At 41.8% G+C, this 20550-nt stretch overlaps 1 protein-coding gene across 2 annotated transcripts in view; it reads right to left on the bottom strand.

Annotated features, from left to right (window-relative positions):
- Alg9 (ALG9 alpha-1,2-mannosyltransferase) overlaps positions 1–19306 on the bottom strand; it is a 158859-nt gene extending 139553 nt beyond the window's left edge. Inside the window, exons 1-5 of one of the 2 annotated variants that reach the window (XM_045146564.1) lie at positions 19165–19306; positions 16377–16512; positions 13696–13830; positions 3799–3869; positions 152–240 (exon numbers count right to left, since the gene is read on the bottom strand). In XM_045146564.1, coding sequence (XP_045002499.1) covers positions 152–240; positions 3799–3869; positions 13696–13830; positions 16377–16512; positions 19165–19298 — 565 coding nt within the window. In that variant the 5' untranslated portion in view covers positions 19299–19306. Of the gene's footprint in view, positions 1–151; positions 241–3798; positions 3870–13695; positions 13831–16376; positions 16513–18984; positions 19004–19164 lie in introns of those variants that run through there. The other variant, XM_045146565.1, reaches the window with a different exon arrangement.
- Between the last annotated feature and the right edge of the window lie 1244 nt (positions 19307–20550).

The following is a 20550-nucleotide window of genomic DNA, read 5'->3' as shown; positions in this document are numbered from 1 at the left end:
TTGTAAAAGTCAATAAAGACAATATACACAAAGCGTTCTGCCAATTATTGACATGCTATGAAAATACAACCTACGTCTGGACAAGTGGCTCCTTTCCATGGAAATGTGAACCATGGTAAACCTGCTATCCTTCACCTGCCCTTTTACCTACCAGATGATGAACTAAACATGCCAGTGCTGAGCACCAAGAAGGCTAGCATCATTCGGCTCACATGCAGCCCAAATTTCTTGCACACAGCCCTAGAAAAAAAGTAAAGGGTAATAAGCATGGTAGACATCAAGAGTCAGACATCTGAAAGTAAAGAAAACATATCAGCAAGCTGGGAGTTCTTTAATCCCAGCACTCAGGAAGCTGAGGTAAAAGGATCTGTGAGTCCAAGGCTAGCCTCACCTGGTGAGACCCTGTCACAAAAGAGAGAGAGAGAGAGAGAGAGAGGGAGAAACTGAGGAGATGGCTCTGTGGTTAAAAGCACTTGCCTACAAAGCCTAAGGAGCCAGTTCAGTTCCCCAGGACCCACATAAAGCCAGATGTACAAGGTGGCACATGCGTCTGGAGTTTGTTTGCAGTGGCTAGAGACCCTGGCACACCTTTTTGTCTCTCTCTATCTTTCTCTTTCTCTCTCAAATAAAAATATATGCAAGCGGGCTGGAGAGATGGCTGAGCAGTTAAGCGCTTGCCTGTGAAGCCTAAGGACCCCGGTTCGAGGCTCGGTTCCCCAGGTCCCACATTAGCCAGATGCACAAGGGGGCGCACGCATCTGGAGTTCGTTTGCAGAGGCTGGAAGCCCTGGCTCGCCCATTCTCTCTCTCTCCCTCTATCTGTTTTTCTCTCTGTGTCTGTCGCTCTCAAATAAATTAAAAAAAAAAATTAAAAAAAAAAATATATATATGCAAGCACTCTACAACAGAGTCACACCCCTAGCTCTCTCTCACTATGCAGTTTTGTTGTTTGGCTGATTTTGTTTGTTTTGTCCTTTGGCTCTTGGGCAGACTTCTGTCAGTCTAACTGCCCAAAATTCCTTTTAAGGTCCATTAAATCTTTGTCACCTTTTAATATATTTTTCTTCATACCTGGCATTTTATACACTTTCACTAACGTTTTTCTCTTTTTTGTTTTGTTTTGTTTTTATTTTTTCAAGGTAGAGTTTCTCTCTAGTCCAGGCTGGCCTGGAATTCACTCTGTAGTCTCAGGCTGGCCTCAAACTCACAGCGATCCTCCTACCTCTGCCTCCCGAGTGCTGGGATCAAAGGTGTGTGCCACCACGTTGAGCCTAATTTCTTTTTCTTCTTCTTCTTTTTTTTATTTGAAAGAGAGGGAGACAGACAGATAAAGATAGAGAGAGAATGGGCACACCATGGCCTTCAGTCGCTGCAAATGACTTCCAGATGCATGTGCCACAATGTGCATCTAGCTTACATGGATACTGGGGAATCAAACCCAAGTCCTTATGCTTTTTTTTCTTTCTACTTATTTACTTATTTATTTATTTATGGCATGTTTTTTCTCAATTTTTATTAACATTTCCCATGATTATAAAAAACACCCTATGGTAATATCCCCCCCCCCACTTTCCCCTTTGAAATTCCATTCTCCATCATATCCCCTCCCCATCTCAATCATTCCACTTACATATATACAATACCAACCTATTAAGTACCCTCCTCCCTTCCTTTCTCTTCCCTCTATGTCTCCTTTTTAACTTACTGGCCTCTGCTACTGAGTTTTTTCCTTCTCACGCAGAAGCCCAATCATCTGTAGCTAGGATCCACATGTGAGGGAGAACATGTGGCGCTTGGCTTTCTGGACCTGAAACCCAAGTCCTTATACTTTGCAGGCAAGTGCCTTAACCGCTAAGCCATCTCTTCACCCCCTAATTTATTCTTATATAACCAGTTTGGGTTTAGGCTTACTGAATTTATGGACGGCCACCTTTTTTCCCACCAATCCTAAAAAATTCTAAGTCATTTTCCTGAATATTGATTTAATTTTCTGTATTTTCTACCCATTGGATTAGATAGATATTAAATCTTTCAACTGTACCTTATACATTTTATAGCCACCTCTATAGTTCCCTTTTTTGCCCCTCTGTACTTCATTCTTAGCAATTTCAAGTTAATCACCCACTGGTATGATCACTCTGTAGACTACTGTTTCTTATTTATGTTTTCAGTTACCTCTCTCAGATCTCTAACTGCATGAAATACATATATTCTGTGTTTTTATTTTAATAATTCCTAATAAATGAAGTTTTGCAGATAAGCCTTTTTGTTGATTGTTATTTCTGCCGGCTTTCACTCATGTCTTGTTCCCTTTTTGATGATTTCCTTGCTTTATGATATATTTTTATTATGATTGTTATTTTTAATGCACTGCTGGAAATTGAACCCAGGGCCTTATGCACATGAAGTAAGTAAAGTACAGAGCACAGAGCTACATCTCCAGACTGATTTTTTTTTTAATTTTATTTATTTATTTATTTATTTGAGAGTGACAGACACAGAGAGGACAGACAGAGGGAGAGAGAGAGAATGGGCGCGCCAGGGCTTCCAGCCTCTGCAAACGAACTCCAGATGCGTGCGCCCCTTGTGCATCTGGCTAACGTGGGACCTGGGGAACCGAGCCTTGAACCGGGGTCCTTAAGCTTCACAGGCAAGCGCTTAACCGCTAAGCCATCTCTCCAGCCCTCCAGACTGATTTTTGTTTGTTTGTTTGTTTTTGTTTTTCAAGGTAGGGTCTCACTCAAGTCCAGGCTAACCTTGTACTTAATCTATAGCTCCAGGCTGGCCTCAAACTCACAGCAAGCCTCCTACTTCTGCCTCCCAAGAACCTGAATTAGAGGCATGCACTACCACACCTGAATCCTGATTTTATTGCCAATTTATTAAACTTAATTTAAATTTTTATTGAAGTTCATTAAGCTTTATTTCTGGTAATTTTTGTTTTGTTTTGTTTTTTGTTTTTCAAGGCAGGGTCTCACTCTAGCCCCGGCTGACCTGGAATTCACTATGGAGTCTCAGGGTGGCCTTGAACTCACATGATCCTTATTTCTGATAACTTTTTTGACATCTGGATTAAGAGTCCAATTCTCTAGAGAAATTTTACATGCTGTCTGAGATCACTACTAGCCCAGAACAATTTAAAATAAATCTTCAACATAGGGTTTAGGGGATCAGATAAGTGAATTGAATTCAGGCCCCAAAACCATATGAAGCCCACTTTATGCTTAAAATTCCCAAGGCAGCAATGACTTTGTTTTTCCCTCTGCTCTGGTCAGAGTCAAGGCCATTTTTTAACTAACATACTTAGTTGTGGGAATATTTCTTAAAGTAATCTTTAAGTATATGCACCTTTGAATGCATTAAAGATCTATTAAATATTTGCTAGCTGTCATATAAAAGGTAACTGTTTTTATTACTGAATACTTAACATGCATAATGGATTCATTAATATTCAGTCAACTGCTTAGTTGCACTGTTGAGACAATGTGTTGAGTACAAATAACAGCAGAAGTCCCAAACTGGGAATAGTCTTCTGTTGCTAAGCTCTAGGAGGTAAAGACTAGTTAGATGCTAAAGAACTAAAATTAGTGATAGGATACGGTGTTTATGAAATTCAGGGAAAAAAACAATTATTACAAGTATTCTTCAATTATTTTTTTTTCAAACAGAAGTTGCCCTCCACATATACCAGAAGCTAGACATGTTTTCAGTTATGATCCCAGAGGAGACCATCAAAGATGACCTATGCTACGCTAAGCTTCCTTCTAGCAATTTTAGAAGCAAAACTGTGATACTCACTTATAAAAGTAAAGTTCACAAATACAGCTCACAAAAGCCAGAAGACATCGCAAAAAGTAAAAGACAAGGATCTGAAAGAAACCAGAACAAAATTAGTGAGACAGGAGCCAAAACCTGTGTGCAAAGATGAAGCCATTCTCCTATGTCATCGATAAGCTATACTTACCCTACACCAGTACTGCACTAGCACTGCTCTTTCCAAATGTGACACTTATCAAGAACTACAACACTCTCATATCCCCAGAACTCAGCGTACCTACGCCTATCACTGCAAGAAAAGCGGCAAGGCCCCATTCGTGAAAATGTCAACTGCAATGTTATTAATTTGGTAAAAACTGTTTTTCAGATTTTTTTTTTGTTGTTTTGTTTTTGTTTTTGGCTTTTCTAGATAGGGTTTCACTCTAGCCCAGGCCGATCTGTAATTCCCTATGTCATCTCAGAGTAGACTCGAACTCACGGCAATCCTCCTACCTCTGCCTCCTGAGTGCTGGGATTAAAGAAGGTATGCATCACCACACCCAGCTGATAAAAACTGTTTTAAAAACTATAAAATTGGGCTGGAGAGACAGTATTGTAGTCAGGCTCATGCTGCTAGAAGAAATCACTTGACCAAGAGTAGCTTGTGGAAAAAAAAAGTTTATTTTGGCTTACAGACTTGAGGGGGGAAGCTCCATGATGGCAGGGGAAAATGATGGCATGATCAGAAGGTGACCATCACCTCCTGACCAATATTGGGTAGACAACAGCCATGAGAGTGTGCCAAACACTGGCAAGGCGGCACTGGCTATAAGACCCATAAGCCCACCCCAACAATACACTGCCTCCAAGAAGCATTAATTCCCAAATCTCCATCAGCTGGGAGCCTAGCATTCAAAACACCTAAGTTTATGGGGGACACTTAAATCCAAACACCACATTCCATCCCTGAACCCCCAAACTGATAACCATCCATGATGTAAAATGCAATGCATTCATCCAACTTTAAAAGTCCCCATAGTTGTTTTTCTGTTTGTTTTGTTGTGTTTTGTTTTGTTTTTGTTTTTGTCTTTTTGAGGTAGAGTTTCACATTAGTCCAGGCTGACCTGGAATTCTCTATGTAGTCTCAGGGTGGCCTTGAACTCACAGTGATACTCCTACCTCTGTCTTCTGAGTACTGGGATTAAATGTGTGCACCACCACGCCTGACTCAGTCCCCATAGTTTTATCAATCCTAATGATTTTCAAACATTGCCATAGTCCAAGATCTTTAAACTGAGCCATAACACACACACAAAAAAAAAAAAAAAAAACATAATAGCACAGAATAAACATTCACACTGCAAAAGATGGCATTGGGCATAGCAAAGAAATATTCAACCAATACACGATTTAAACAGGGCAAACATCACACACTGTAGCTCCAAGTCCAACACCTCTAGCCAGTGACAAATGTCCAAGCCAAATAATTCTAACCAGCAACAAGTCTCTGGAGTTCCAATTCCGCCCCTCCAACTAGCCTACTCACAGTCCTTAAAAACTTCATGAGGGCTGGCAGCTCTCCTTAGCAGCCATCTTGTAGTCCCAGCGTCTCCACTGCAACCCAAGGTTCATCCTCATGGCTCCATTGGGTCTCCATCCAGGCATCCAGCAAACCTGCTTCATACTGCTCATGGACATTTCCAAAACACAAGACCATGTTGCAAACTCAATGACCCTCTCTTTCCTGCATTTCTTATACTCCGTAACACCAGGTGGGGTTGTTAATCCAGGGGGAATAAAGCAGACTTTGAACAACAGGACACTCCTTCAACATTCAGGCTCCTTCAAAAGACTGCATTCTTTCTGTCATCCCAATGCAGGTCAGCTAGCCCAATCTCAATGGTTGTAATCTCTCATACAATTTTGCAGCTGAACAGGCAGAAGCTTCAGCCCAAAGATTTCTTCCTGTGCCATATCCCTCTGCACACACCAGTCTGTTTCTATGCACTGCAACCCTGCACAGGTTCTAAGGACAAAGGCATAATAGCAAGCCTCTCACAAACTACTTCTAGCCCAGTCCAAGCAAAGCTCTTTCTCACCCTCATAAACCAAACCTCACAGTCCATAGTTGTTATTGTACTCAACTCTTTCAACTCTGACCACAATAGTCCATCAAGCTGTACTTACAGCACTGCAAGACATCTCTTAAGACAAGATTTCAAATCCTTCCACATTCCTCTTGAAAAATCAGCTCCAAAAGGCCAAAGCCACACAGTCAGGTTTCAAGCAGCAATAATCCCACTCCTCTGGAACCAACTTTACTGTTGCAGCCTGGTTCACAATGCTGGCAGAAATCACCCAACCAAGGGCAGCTTGTGGGGAAAAAAGGTTTACTTTGGCTTACAGACTCGTGGGGAAGCTCCATGATGGCAGAGGGAAACTATGGCATGAGCAGAGGGTGGACACCACCTCCTAGCCAATATCAGATGGACAACAGCAACAAAAGAGTGTGTCAAACACTGGTAAGAGGACACTGGCTATAAAGCCCATAAGCCCACCCCAACAATACACTGCCTCCAGGAGGCATTAATTGCTAAATCTCCATCAACTGGAAACCTAGCATTCAGAACACCTTAGCTTATGGGGGACAAATCAAACCACCACAGGTGGCATAGCAGGTAAGGTGCTTTCCTGCAAAGCCAAAGGACCCAGGTTCAATTCCCCAGAACCCACATAAGCCATATGCACAAAGTGGTGCATGTATCTAGAGTTTGTCTGTACTAGCTGAAGGCCCTGGCTCGCTTGTTCTCTCTCCCTCTCTCTCAAATAAACAAAAGTTTAAATATTTTTTAAAAACTGTAAAATATCCAACTATTCTCATGAAAGTATTTGGAATGTTGTGCAAATATTTCAAGGACTAATAAATATGAACATATGTGGTTGTAAAGCTGGTAAAAATATTTCTTGTGATATAATGTTCATTTGCTGCTCATTTATCCAAGAAGTACTTTTTTCTTTCTTTTCTTGAGGTAGGGTCTCATTCTAGCTCAAGATGACCTGGAGCTCACTTTGTAGTCTCAGGCTAGCCTCAAACTCACAGCAATCCTCCAACCCCTGCCTCCTGAGCTGGGATAAAAGGTGTGTACTACCATGCCCAGCTTTTTGTTGTTGCTGTTGTTTAAGACAACGTCACACTGTAGCTCAGGCTAGCCTGGAACTCACTATGTATCCCAGAATGGCCTCAAACTCAGTAATTCTCCTGACTCAGCCTCCCAAGTTCTGGAATTTTAGATAAGAAACACCTCCTCAGGGTAACAAGCACTTCTTCAGCAGATAGATAGATAGATAGATAGATAGATAGATAGATAGATAGATAGATTGATTGATTTGTAATTTTTTTGTTTGTTTTTTTCAAGGTAGGGTCCCACTCTAGCCCAGGCTGACCTGGAATTCACTATGCAATCTCAGGATGGCCTCGAACTCATGGCAATCCACCTACCTCTGCCTCCCAAATGCTGGGATTAAAGGCATGCGCCACCATGCCCAGCTATTTTTGTAATTTTTTTGTTTATTTTTATTTATTTATTTGATAGTGACAGAGAGAGAAAGAGGCAGATAGGGAGAGAAGAGAGAGAATGGGCACGCCAGGGCCTCCAGCCACTGCAAACAAACTCCAGATGTGTGCGCCCCCTTGTGCATCTGGCTAATGTGGGTCCTGGGGAATCAAGCCTCGAACCGTGGTTCTTAGGCCTCACAGGCAAGCGCTTCACCGCTAAGCCATCTCTCCAGCCCTATTTTTGTAATTTTTTTTACAAGATAAGAGAATTGGTGCACCAGGGCCTCCAACCACTGCAGTGGAACTCCAGACACATGTGCCACCTTGTGTGAATGTGGCCTTGTGCACTTGCGTCACTTTGTGCACACAGATTATGTGGGACCTAGAAAGTCGAACAAGGGTCCTTAGCCATCACTCATCTCTCCAGCCCTATTTTTATTTTTTAAAATATTTTATGTTTATTTATTTGAGAGACAGAAAAAGAGTCAAATAGAAAAAGAAAGAATGGGCACACGTGGGCCTCTAGCCACTGCAAACAAACTCCAAATGCATGTGCCACCATGTGCAGCTGGCTTATGTGGGTACTAGGGAATCAAATCTGGATCCTTAGTCTCCATAGGCAAGCACCTTAACTGTTAAGCCATCTCTCCAGCTCTATTTTATTTGACAGAGAAACAGAGAGAGAGAAAATGGGCATGCCAGGGCTTCTAGCCACTGTAAAGGAACTCTAGATGCATGTACCATGTTGTGCATCTGGTTATGTGGATACTGGGGAATCAAACCTGGGTTCTTAGGCTTCATAAGCAAGTGCCATCTCTCCAACTCTATTTTGTTTTTGCTTTTGTTTTAGATTTTGAGGTAATGTCTTGTTCTAGCCAGGCTGACCTGGAACTCACTCTGTAGTCTCAGGCTGGCCTCAAATTCATAGCGATCCTCCTACCTCTGCTGAGATTAAAGGTACGTGCCACCATGCCCAGATCCCATTTTTTTATTCTTATTTATTTGTGAGAGAGAGAAAATGGGCTTGTCAGGGCCTCTAGCCACTGAAAACTCCAGACACATGTGCCACCATGTGTATCTTGCTTATATGGGTCCTAGGGAATTGAACCTGGGTCCTTAGGCTTCACAGGGAAGCGCCTGAGCTGTTAAGCCATCTCTCCAGCCTATTTTTATTTTTAAAAAGGACTGTGTGTTATCCTATGGACACATCCAGCAGAAATCATGTTTAAATTTGGAGCATTGCACATAACCACAGCCTCCATTCTTCTCAATGCAGATGTTACACTTGGGACAATCTTTAGTGTGAGCACTAAGGTAGTCAGCTGGTTCAGTGTCATCTGCACACTTCATGAGCTATTTCTGGATTACGGCACAGTCTGTGGGGTTGTAATACATCTGAAGACACTTGACACAGAGGACTTTGTTGTAGTGATTGCACTGCACTCAGCACTACTTCTCCAAGAAACTTCATTCTCCTTTGGCACAAATTGCAAGCATACTGCTCAGTGGAGGGGGATGGGCTGTGGAGACATGCTTGGATGGATTGGGCTGATTTCCAGCCTTAACAAGCCACTGAACAGAATCAGAATTATATCTGTCCAATATCTCTGAGACTTGCCAGTGGAAATTACTAACATGAGTCTTGCATGAGATTCTGTTAGGACAGAAGTTGAGCTAGCCTTGTGTTTGTGTTGGACACCTCAGATTCCTTACATGTCAAACCCATGAACAAGTACTCTTTAGGACCAAAGGCATGGGCCCCTGCTGTGCCACATCACTAACTCCACCCACACAGCAGTCTTCTGTATCCCCAGGATCCTCTTCCTCTTCTTTCTCCTCCTCACAATGTGGGTCGTGGTCTTCTTCATTGCTGCCAGATCCCTGGCTGTTCAAGCCCATGGACATCTTAGCATCCAGCCAAGCTGCAGGTCAGGGAAGCAGCTGTTTCTTCCCCCTCCTCCCAAAACTTTATTGCCTTCTCAAATGCATTAGTGTTTCGTCTTCTGTCATTTTTGAAAACCTTTCACCCAGTGGTCTGTGTCATATATTTCTGTTGGGAGCCTGAAGGACCAGACCAGATCAGGCTGGGCCACATAAGGAGTCAGACTCCAAACTATATTAAGTGCTGATTACTTACAAAATGTTACACGAAAATGCCCCACACTATATTATTATATATCAGGTTTATAGCAATGGAAGCTATATGCATATGAAAAGACTAGAAAGAAGTATATTACAGTGATTAAGAGGAGTTGTGGTGCCAGGTGGGATTAGTTTTTTCCTTTCTATCTACCTAATGTCTGTAATGTGGTCTAATTAATTTTATAATTAAGGACATACCTTTAATAAATAAAACCACAGAGATTATATTGAGTAGTTTTCATACTATTTAATATTGTATATTTAAAAGCACTGAAATCCCCAGGACATAAACCCTACTTCAATGGTGGTTTGATTCAGGTGTCCCCCATAAACTTAGGTGTTCTGAATGCTAGGTTCTCAGCTGATGAAGATTTGGGAATTAATGCCTCCTGGAGGCAATGTATTGTTGGGAGCCCTCTGCTCATGCCATTGTTTCCCCCGCCCCCCCCTCATGGAGCTTCCCCCTGAAGCCTGTAAGCCAAAATAAACCTCTCTTTTTTCCCACAAGCTGCTCTTGGGTGTTTTCTACCAGCAATGTGAACCTGACTGCAATAATAGTATAATTAACTAGACACATAACTTGGAAATATTTTTCGTATTCATCACTATAACCAACCAAATTTCAAGATGAGTTTAATAAAGTGATCCAGATAATAATCTGATTCATTCAATAAAACATGACAACCTACAACCTCCCTCCCTCTCTGTCTCTCTCTCTCTCAAATAAATAAATTAATTAATAATAAAAATATTTTTTAAAAGAAAGTAATCAGGTTAAATGTGAGCTGATCTCATGAATGGACTAATACTGTCTTGAGAAGGACTGGCCACAACAGGAATGGACAGAGAGAGAGAGAAAGAGAGAGAGAGAGAGTGTGTGTGTGTGTGTATCTGTCCTTGAGCATGAAGTGAAACACTATTACAGCTTTGCTTTCATGTATGCAGGTCCTTATGAGCATGACTAGCTTCTTGCCACTTCTCTGTTAAGTGATGATGTCAGGGTGCCCTTGCCAGAACATTGTCACCGTACTGTTTATAACCTCCAGCCACCAGAATCATGAGCCAAATATATCTCTTTTCTTTATAAGATATCCAACCTCAGTTATTTTGCTCTAGCAACATAAAACAAACTAGGGCTGGAGAGATGGCTTAGCGGTTAAGTGCTTGCTGTGAAGCCTAAGGACCCCGGTTCAAGGCCTGATTCCCCAGGACCCACTTTAGCCAGATACACAAGAGGGCACATGTGTCTGGAGTTTGTTTGCAATGGCTGGAGGCCCTGGTGTGCACATTCTTTCTATCTATCTGCCTTTCTCTCTCTTTCACTCTCAAATAAATAAATAAAAGTAAACATAAAACAAACTATAACATATTACAACTGAAAAAGAATACAAGATATCCAGCTAACAAAGCACTGACACTAATCAGGAAATTCAGTGAGCTATTTAGTGTTAAAATCAAAAACACAAAAATCAACTGACAGGACTGGAAGATGGTTCAGCAGTTAAAGGCACTTGCTTGCAAAGCATGCTGGCCTAGGTTCAATTCCCAAGCCACCCATATAAGCCAGACACAAAAAGTGGTAGTGGAAGTGTGTGGTATTTATTTGTAAAAGCAAGAGGCCCTAGCTCCTTTCCCCTCTACCTCAACACACACACATTCTAATTAATTAATTAAAATTTTACAAAAGCAAATTGTGTTCTTCTATACCCATAATAGTACTATTTTGAAAAAAAATACTAAGAATTCAGGCATCAATCTATCAAAAACAGCATAAAATTGAAATATATTATTAAAATTTTATTGAAAAACAGAACATGTGACTAAGCTATAATTTAAGTAAGTATATGATTTTAGCTTGTATGACAATACTGTAAAAGTACTAATTCTCCTATCAATATATAAACTCAGAGCTAGGTGTTGTTCTTCCCATAATTTATCTAAATAAAACTACATTATTAAAGTCCTATCTGTGAGCGATAAAATTAAAATTAACAGAAGAAAATACAGAGTATCTCTACGATCAGTGGTGAAGAAGAATTTCATATAGAAAGACAACCTACCAGCCATAAGAGGAAAATGCATTTGACTAGATATAACTTAAGGATTTCTGTCTAGTACAGAATTAAAAGTGAATAGAGGTGACAGTCTGAGACAAAGGATTTCCAATATTGAATATTGACAAAGGATCACTAATAAGAACTTTTAAATATCAGCAGAAAAAAAAAATAGAAAACCCAATAGAAACTGGGTGAGATGGGAAAGCAGAGACAAAAAGATTGCCATGAGTTCCAAGCCAGTTTGAGTTACAGAGTGAAACCCTATCTCAAAAAAAAAAAAAAAAAAAGATAGATGGATGGGTGGAAGGGGAGAGGGAGGGTAGGAAAAACCCAATAGAACAAAAATGAAGCCAGGCATGGTGGTACACATCTTTAATCCCAGCACTCAGGAAGCCAAGATAGGAGGATTGCCATGATTTTGAGGCCAGCCTGAGATGACATAGTGCATTCCAGTCAACTTGGGCTAGAGGAGGATCCTACCTCAAAAAAGAGAGAGAGAGGGCTGGAGGGATGGCTTAGTAATTAAAGCATTTGCCTGGAAAGCCAGGTTCAATTCCCCAGGACCCACATTAATCAGATGCACAAGGGGGTGCCAGTATCTGGAGTTCGTTTGCAGTGGCTGGAGGCCCTGGTGAGCAACCCCCCCCTCTTTCTCTTTCTCTGTCAAAACAAAATAAATAAATAAAAATTTAAAAATAAAAATATAAAAGACAGAGGGAAGGAGAGAGAGAAATAAACAAAGGGATATGAAGTGATAATTCACAAAAGGGAAATCTGAAACTCCAAACTGTGGCTAGAGACCTCTTTAGCCACAGGACCCAAAAAAGCTTAGCACAACAAAAACTTCCAGATAGTAATCAGTCTATTCCAGCCAATATCCTAGGAATGGGAGGGGGAAGAACTAAAGCTCTACTCAGATGTTAAAGGTCCAGTAGGATGCCAGGACTTCCATCTTTCTTGGTAGAAGACTTCTAATCTCACCCCCTATCTTACAGTAATAAGGTGCCCTACTCTGCTTACTAGGGGAGAACCTGTAGAGGGCTAGAAGCAAGCTAGAACTTATACTCTTGCCCAACACTACCTAAGAGAATTTTTTCCTCACCTATCAACAGTTGAGATCCTAAACTTCTGCTCTCATTTGGTACTAACAAGGTGGAGAAGTCTTACCTTTTCCCTACTGAAGTAGTATCAAAAGAAGCCAGTTAAACCAGAAAGTATACATAAGATCTAAGAATCATGGTACAGGAAAGTAAACATGCTGAGTTCATGAATGATCCAGAGAATCATAATGTAATAAAAAAATCAAAATGTAATTCAGGAAGAATGAATACAGATGTCAACACAGTACCACTTAGAATTAAATGACATTTTAAAGCAGATATTGTTAAAATTTAATGAACAAATAAAGTCATTCTTGATTTAATTTTTTTTAATTTTTTTGTTTATTATTTTTATTTATTTGAGAGTGACAGACAGAGAGAGAAAGAGGCAGATAGAGAGAAAGAATGGGCGTGCCAGGGCCTCCAGCCACTGCAGACGAACTCCAGTCTCGTGTACCCCTTGTGCATCTGGCTAACGTGGGTCCTGGGGAATCGAACCTGGGTCCTTTGGCTTTGCAGGCAAATACCTTAACTGCTAAGCCATCCCTCCAGGACCCCTCCCTTTTTGGTTTATTTTTATTTATTTATTTGAGAGCAACAGGCAGAGAGAGAGAATGGGCGTGCCAGGGCTTCCAGCCACTGCAGACGAATTCCAGATGCATGCACCCTCTTGTGCATCTGGCTAACGTGGGTCCTGGGGAATCGAGCCTCGAACCGGGGTCCTTAGGCTTCACAGGCAAGCGCTTCACCACTAAGCCATCTCTCCAGCCTCTTGATTTAAATTTAAAAAAATAAAAACTACAGGGCTGGAGAGATGGCTTAGTAGATTAAGATGCTTGCAAAGCCTAAGGACTCAGGTTTCATTCCTAAGCCAGATGCACAAGGTGGCACATGCTTCTGGAGTTCATGTGCAATGGCTGAAGGCCCTGGTACACCCATTCTCTCTACTTGCCTCTGACTCTCTCTCCCCATGTCCAATAAATAAATAAATTAAATAATGGAAAAAGAAAAGGGAAAAAAAAAAAAGTTCCAAAGACTTACCTCCTGACCAGTTATGATGGCTTTCAGGTTAGCATGTGCTTACCTTATTTGTTTGTAGAATTCTTGCATGGAACGCAGCTGGCCAGGCATGGAGCAACAGATAAGCATAGGAACGAATGGCATACACTGGGGAATATTCCCAAGTCTGAAACCCCTTCCCATAGATGAGGTAGTGTGTCTAAAGTAAAAACAGACAGGATTATATTGCCATTCATACATGGATCTAGGTGAAGTTTCTGTGTAGACATGTTAACTCTCTCTCACTCTTTCTCTGTCACTCTCAAATAAATAAAAATTAAAATTAAAAAAAAAATAGAAAAAAAAAAGGGCTGGAGAGATGGCTTAGCGGTTAAGCGCTTGCCTGTGAAGCCTAAGGACCCTGGTTCCAGGCTTGATTCCCCAGGACCCACGTTAGCCAGATGCACAAGGGGGCGCATGCGTCTGGAGTTCATTTGCAGTGGCTGGAAGCCCTGGCACGCCAATTCTCTCTCTCTCTCTCTCTCTCTCTCTCGCTCTCGCTCTCGCTCTTGCTCTTTCTCTCTCTGTCACTCTCAAATAAATTTAAAAAAAGACAAGTTAAAGCCGGGCATGGTGGCGCACGCCTTTAATCCCAGCACTAGGGAGGCAGAGGTAGGAGGATTGCCGTGAGTTCGAGACCACCCTGAGACTACATAGTGAATTCCAGGTCAGCCTGAGCCAGAATGAGACCCTACCTCGAAAAACCAAAAAAAAAAAAAAAAAAGACAAGTTAAAAAAATGTTGAAAATCTCAACATCTATAACTAATGGATAGGAAAAGGAAAAAGGGCTAGAGAGATGGCTTAGTGGTTAAGGCACATGCCTGTGAAGCCTAACAACCTATATTCAATTCTCCAGGTCCCATGTAAGCCAGAGGCACATGTGGCACATGCATCTGGAGTTTGTTTGCAGTGGCTAGAGGCCCAGGCATGCCCATTCTCACTTTCTCTCTCTCTAATAAATGAATAAATAAAAAAAAAAATCTTTAAAAAAAAAGAAACAAGATGGCACAATATCTAAAAGACTAAGACGCAAAATCTGCAAGTTTACATTTGATTTTCTACTCATTTCTTAAATAATCTTTAACCAAAACAGAAAAACTACTCTTCTGTTGCCCACACTAAACATCTTTTCTCATTTAAAAAAAATACTTTATTTATTTGCAAGGAAAGAGAGAGAAAGGGCACACCAAGACTCCTGCAGCTGCAAATGAACTCTAGATGCATGTGCCACTCTGTGTGTCTGGCTTTATGTGACTACTGGGAATACTGGGGAATTGAACCCAGGCCTTCAGGCTTTGTAAGCAAATGCCTTAACTACTGAGCCATGTCTCCTGTGCCCTTTTCTCCAGTTTTTTTTTGTTTGTTGTTTTCAGTTTTTTGAGGTAGGGTCTTTCTGTAGCCCAGGCTGACCTAAAAAAGAATACGGTTACCTCTAGGGAGTGAGATCTGGACATGAAAACAGGGAGCTGTTTTTCCTTCAAGTTGTATAGTAATTGTTAACTTTAAAAATTATTTCCAGGCTGGGGAGATGGCTCAGCAGTTAAAGGCACTTACTTGCAAAGCTTGCCTGTTCAATTCTCCAGTACCCACATAACGCCAGATGCAGAAGTGGTACACACAACTGGAGTTTGTAGCAGCAAGAGGCCCTGGCGAGGTCAGAGTCTCATTCTCCTTGTCTATCTATGTCCGTTAATAAGTAAATAATTTTAAATTATTTCCAAGAAATATTTACTTTTTAAAAAATTATAAATAATATCACTGAATATACCAGTTAAATTTCATACAGCCTTCAATGTTACATTAGGCAAATGAACAGTTTTTAGGATACAAAAGTGAAAACACACAAAGTAGTTGGGCATGGTGGCACATACCTTTAATCCCAGCACTTGGGAGGCAGAGGTAGAAGGATCAATATGAGTTCTAGACTATCCTGGGGCTAAAAAGTGAGTTTCAGGTTGGTCTCAGGCTACAAGAGAGAGACCTTGCCTTAACCAAAAAAAGAAACAAAAGCAATTATTTCACTAAAAGTCACATTTGTATTTTATTTTTGTGTTGAAGTTAGAAAGTACCAAACCAAGACCAGATGGCTTATCAGTTAAGGCACTTGCCTACAAAGCCAAAGGACCTAGGTTCCATTCCCCAGGACCCATGTAAGCCAGATGCACAAGGTGACACATGCATCTGGAGTTCATTCACAGTAGCTGGAGTCCCTGCCACCTATTCTCTATCTGTCTGTGTCTCTCTCTGCTTCTCTGTCTTTCTCTCTCAAATAAATAAAAATAAAATATTTTTTTTAAATTAAGCAGAACTAGGGCTGGAGAGATGGCTTAGTGGTTAAGGCATTTGCCTGTGAAGCCAAAGGACCCAGGTTCAATCCCCCAGGACCCACATAAGACAGAGGCGCAAGGGGCACATGCATCTGGAGTTTGTTTGCAGTGGCTACAGGCCCTGGTGTGCCCATTCTCTCTCCTCTCTAAGTCTCTCTCTGCTTGCAAATAAATTAAAATAAATAAAAAGCAGAACTAGAGGCTAAAGATGTAGATTGGTGTGGTAAAGCATTTGCCTAGCATGCCCAAGGACATGTATTAGATCCCCAAGACTGCAAAGGGTACATGGGTGGGTGTGCATGCGTGTGTACGTGCGTGCGTGTGTGTGTTTGTGTGTGTGTGTGTGTAATGTGTGTGTATATCAAAGAAATCACCTACTGGTTCCCAGTAGTTGAATGTTTCATCACAGTCAGAGATGTTGCTCAGAAGAGCAGCACACAATCTTGCTGAGAGCAGACACTTGAAAGCAGTAGATCCTTCAGGTGCCCAGACTTGTCCTGCTTTGTTTCCAGACCTACGCCAAAGCAAAAGACAAAACCAAGAGTATGTCAGGAAGGACCTGCTAGCCAGGACTAGACAGAGAGGCATAAGGCATCAAAACACTTCAGCCATTCACTTTAAAAATGAATTTTTTGTCATTTTAATAGAATGAATAAGGAATTGCTTTTGTTTGTTTGGTTTTGGTTTTTCAAGGTAAGGTCTCACTCTAAGCCCAGGCTGTCCTGGAATTCACTATGTAGTCTCAAGGTGGCCTCAAACTCTCAGTGATCCTCCTACCCCTGCTTCCCAAGTGCTGGGATTAAAGGCATGCGCCACCATGCCCAGTAGGAATTGTTATTTTTGACAATTTTATACATCCCTATAAAGCATTTTGATCCCATTCGCCCCTTACATTCCCTTCTCTTGAAATTAATTTTTGTCAATTTGAAAAATATTTATAAATAATATTTATAAATAAATGCCTGTACATTAAGTATCAAAAAATAAGACAGGCTGTAATACTAAAGGAACCACAGAATCAAACATCAGCTCATAATACAGCAGTGACAATTCATTCCAATATTACAAAAATGACTTGCTCATGGGCTGGAGAGATGGCTTAGTGATTAAGCACTTGCCTATGAAGCCTAAGTACCACGGTTCAAGGCTCCATTCCCCAGGACCCACGTTAGTTAGCCAGATGCACAAGGGGGCGCATGCATCTGGAGTTCATTTCCAGTGGCCTCTCTCTCTCTCTCAATCTCTCTGCCTTTTTCTCTGTCACTCTCAAATAGATAAATGAAAAAAAAAATTAATTGCTCATGTGGACATGACACAACAAACTGTCAAACAGGAGTGTTAGCACACGCCTTTGACCCCAGCACTCTGTAAGCAGAGGTAAGAGAATCTCAGTGAGTTCCAGGCCAGCCTGAGGCTACATAGTAAACTCCAGATCAGCCTGGGCTAAAGCAAGACCCTCCCTGGGTTGGGGGGGGGGAACTATCTAAAAAGGCCATCATGTTAACCCACCTATAATATCACAATACACAACAGTTTTGATTTATAATATCAAGTCTCAATAATCTCTTTATCTTATCAATTTATCAGGTCACATTAGAGTTATACTGTCACAGAACTGAAAGATTCTTACCTCCCTGATTTTATGCCAACTTATTGTTAATGAATGAAAACAAGTCATACAAAGTGAAAGATACTTACAAGTTATTCTTTCTTAAGAGAAAAATCGAATTTTAGTACAAAGAAAGCTTCCCTTAAGCAATGAGTTTCTTAATGGAAAAAAAAATGAAGTATAATTAGCTTTTCCTTCAAAGAAATAAACAAATCTATTGTGACAAATGTGGGAATATCTGTTAGTCCCAGAACATGTAATTTTACATGATGTACTGGAATGATAATTGCATGAAGCAGAGCTCTGCAGCAAACCAAATTCATCCACCAGGACTAATGCTAATGAAGTCAGTCAGTCTGGGCAGTGGAGCCCTGGGTTTTGCTTTCCCTATCTATCAATTCATCTTGGTGGGCTGAAACCCAAACAGTGGGGTAGAATGAAGTTTCTAATCATTTCTGACACTTCTTGAATTCTATCTATATTTCTATCTATCTATCTATGTATCTATATTGACAGAGAGGGACTGATTGCTCCAGCATGCAGAGAGAGAATGGAATGGGCACACCAGGACCTCTTGCTGCCAAAACTCACTCCAGGCACATGTGCCAGTTTGTGCATCTGGCTTTACATGGGTACTGGGAATCAAACCCAGGCCACCAGGCCTTGCAAGCAAGCGCCTTTAACTTCTGAGGCATCTCTCCAGCCTCACTTTCTTCTTTTATGGAATAAATTAATTCATATACTTTGGTTTGTAGCAACGCTCCACTTCTCTCAAGCCAACTAGTCACTTGAAGGCCACATGCTCTCCCTGTCCTTTACTTCCTCCTAACAAGCACATTCCTTTCCAGGCTTTATTCATTTCCTCCTCAAATGAACAGAGCAACAAGGGCCCCAATTGGTCCAGTAACCAAGAGCAAGGTGCAGAACCTCCTCCAACTCCTTATGTTGACAGCTCCTTGGGTGCAAACCTAGTGCAGGCTCCTGGTTTAGGAAGAGGTGGCTTCAAGTGGTGGAGGCTTGGGGGAGCCACACAAAAAAGTAAAGCGAGGTAGCGGTTAAGGCATTTGCCTGCAAAGCCAAAGGACCCAGGTTCAATTCCCCAGGACACACATAAGCCAAATGCACATGGTGGTGGTACATACATCTGGAGTTCATTTGCAGTGGCTGGAGGCCCTGATCATCCTCTCTCTTAAATAAATAAATAAATAAATAAATAAATAAATAAATAAATAAATAAATAAAAGTTTTAAATTATTTATTAAAAGTAAAACGAGGGCTTTTTTGCGGGGGGAGGGGTAATAAGAACAGCCGGGAGAAACAGGTGCAAACGGCATGCTCCTCCGCCAACAGCTCTCAGAGGCTCGGCTAGCTACCAACCGCGAGGCCGGCTCCCTCAGGGCCGGGACTACAAGCTTCACAGTCCCGCACGCCAAAGTCCTCAACGACCCAGGACCCCGCGCCCCGGGAAGACCCCAGCCGCAAACCCAGGGACCAGGGAGGCGCGCGGCCGCGCGAGCCCGCCGCCCGGCCACGCCCCCGCCGCGTCCGCACACGTACTCCGGCCGCGGCTCGGCGCCGCCCGCCTCCCGGCTGCCCAGCAGCTCCCGCAGCTTCTCCGCCGCCGCCGGGCCGGGGTCCCCGCCGCCGCTGCCACCGCCCTTCAGGCGCTGCCGAGCCCCTCGGCTCGCCATGGCTGGCGAGGACCAAAGACAGAATTCGGCACCCTACGAACTCAGCGAGCGTGCAGACATAGCTTGGCTCGGAAACGGTGTCCGCTGAGGGACAAAAATCTTTGACATGCGCAGAAAAAACTACATTACAGCGTTACTGGACCAATTGGAGCAAACCCCAGAGTAGCAAAGAAATGAAACCTGAGAGTCGGCTTTTCTGATACTAACCCCACCGCTAATATTTACTTCTAACACTGGGCATTTCCTCCCTTCCCTTAATCCCCTTCCTTCACTTTTCAGCATTCTACACTTGCCCACCAAAAATTCTCTTTTAGCTTCCCTATTGAAATGAAAGCACAAATAGAAAATGATTGAACAGCTGTACAAAGTAAGATGTGCAAAGGTATTCGGTTAAAGTTACAGTACAACTGCCTTTCAAAGGAAAGGTCTCTAATAGGTCACTCTAACACCTTGCTCTCTGCATCTCGGTAAGAGTGATAGAAACAGCCAATATCTAGGAATTGCTTGAGAGAAACAAAACAGTAAGGTCATTGTATAAACTGAGAAGTGAGAGCCCAGTGAAATTTTATGCAGCAGATTCACAGAGACACCAGTTTTATTGATGCTACGGCATTTTATATATTTTATCTTTTTAATATTTAATGCAGGTTTTATTGATAAGGAAACTAAGGTCCAACTTTTCTCAGCTATGCTAAATGGAGCCATATTCCAACTAAGAACTGACTACAAACCCGTATTACTCGAATCACATTTTTATTTATTTTTTCTTTTTTTCTTGTCTTTTTTTTTTGAATTTTTATTAGCATTTTCCATGATTATTAAAAAAATCCCATGGTAATTCCCTCCCCCCACACACACACTTTCCCCTTTGAAATTCCATTCTCCATCAGATTACCTCCCCATCACAATCATTGTACTTACATATATACAATATCAACCTATTAAGTACCCTCCTCCCTTCCTTTCTCTTGAATCACATTTTTAAAAAAATTAAAGGGCTGGGCCAGGCGTGGTGCCTCATGTCTTTAGTCCCAGCACTCGGGAGGCAGAGGTAGGAGGATCACCACCCTGAGACTACAGAGTGCATTCCAGGCAGCCTGGGCTACAGCCAGACCCTACCTCCAAAATGAATAAATTAATAAATAGGCTGGGAACATGGCTCAGTAGTTAAAAGGCACTTGCTTACAAAACATTCTGGCCCAGGTTCAATTACCCAGTATCCACATAAAGCCACTCACTCATGGGCCAGATT

The sequence above is a fragment of the Jaculus jaculus genome, chromosome 3 (assembly GCF_020740685.1).
Source record: "Jaculus jaculus isolate mJacJac1 chromosome 3, mJacJac1.mat.Y.cur, whole genome shotgun sequence".
Classification (NCBI taxonomy): domain Eukaryota; kingdom Metazoa; phylum Chordata; class Mammalia; order Rodentia; family Dipodidae; genus Jaculus; species Jaculus jaculus.
The sequence above is the reverse complement of the archived record's forward strand: the minus strand, read 5'-3'. Positions and strand labels throughout refer to the sequence as shown.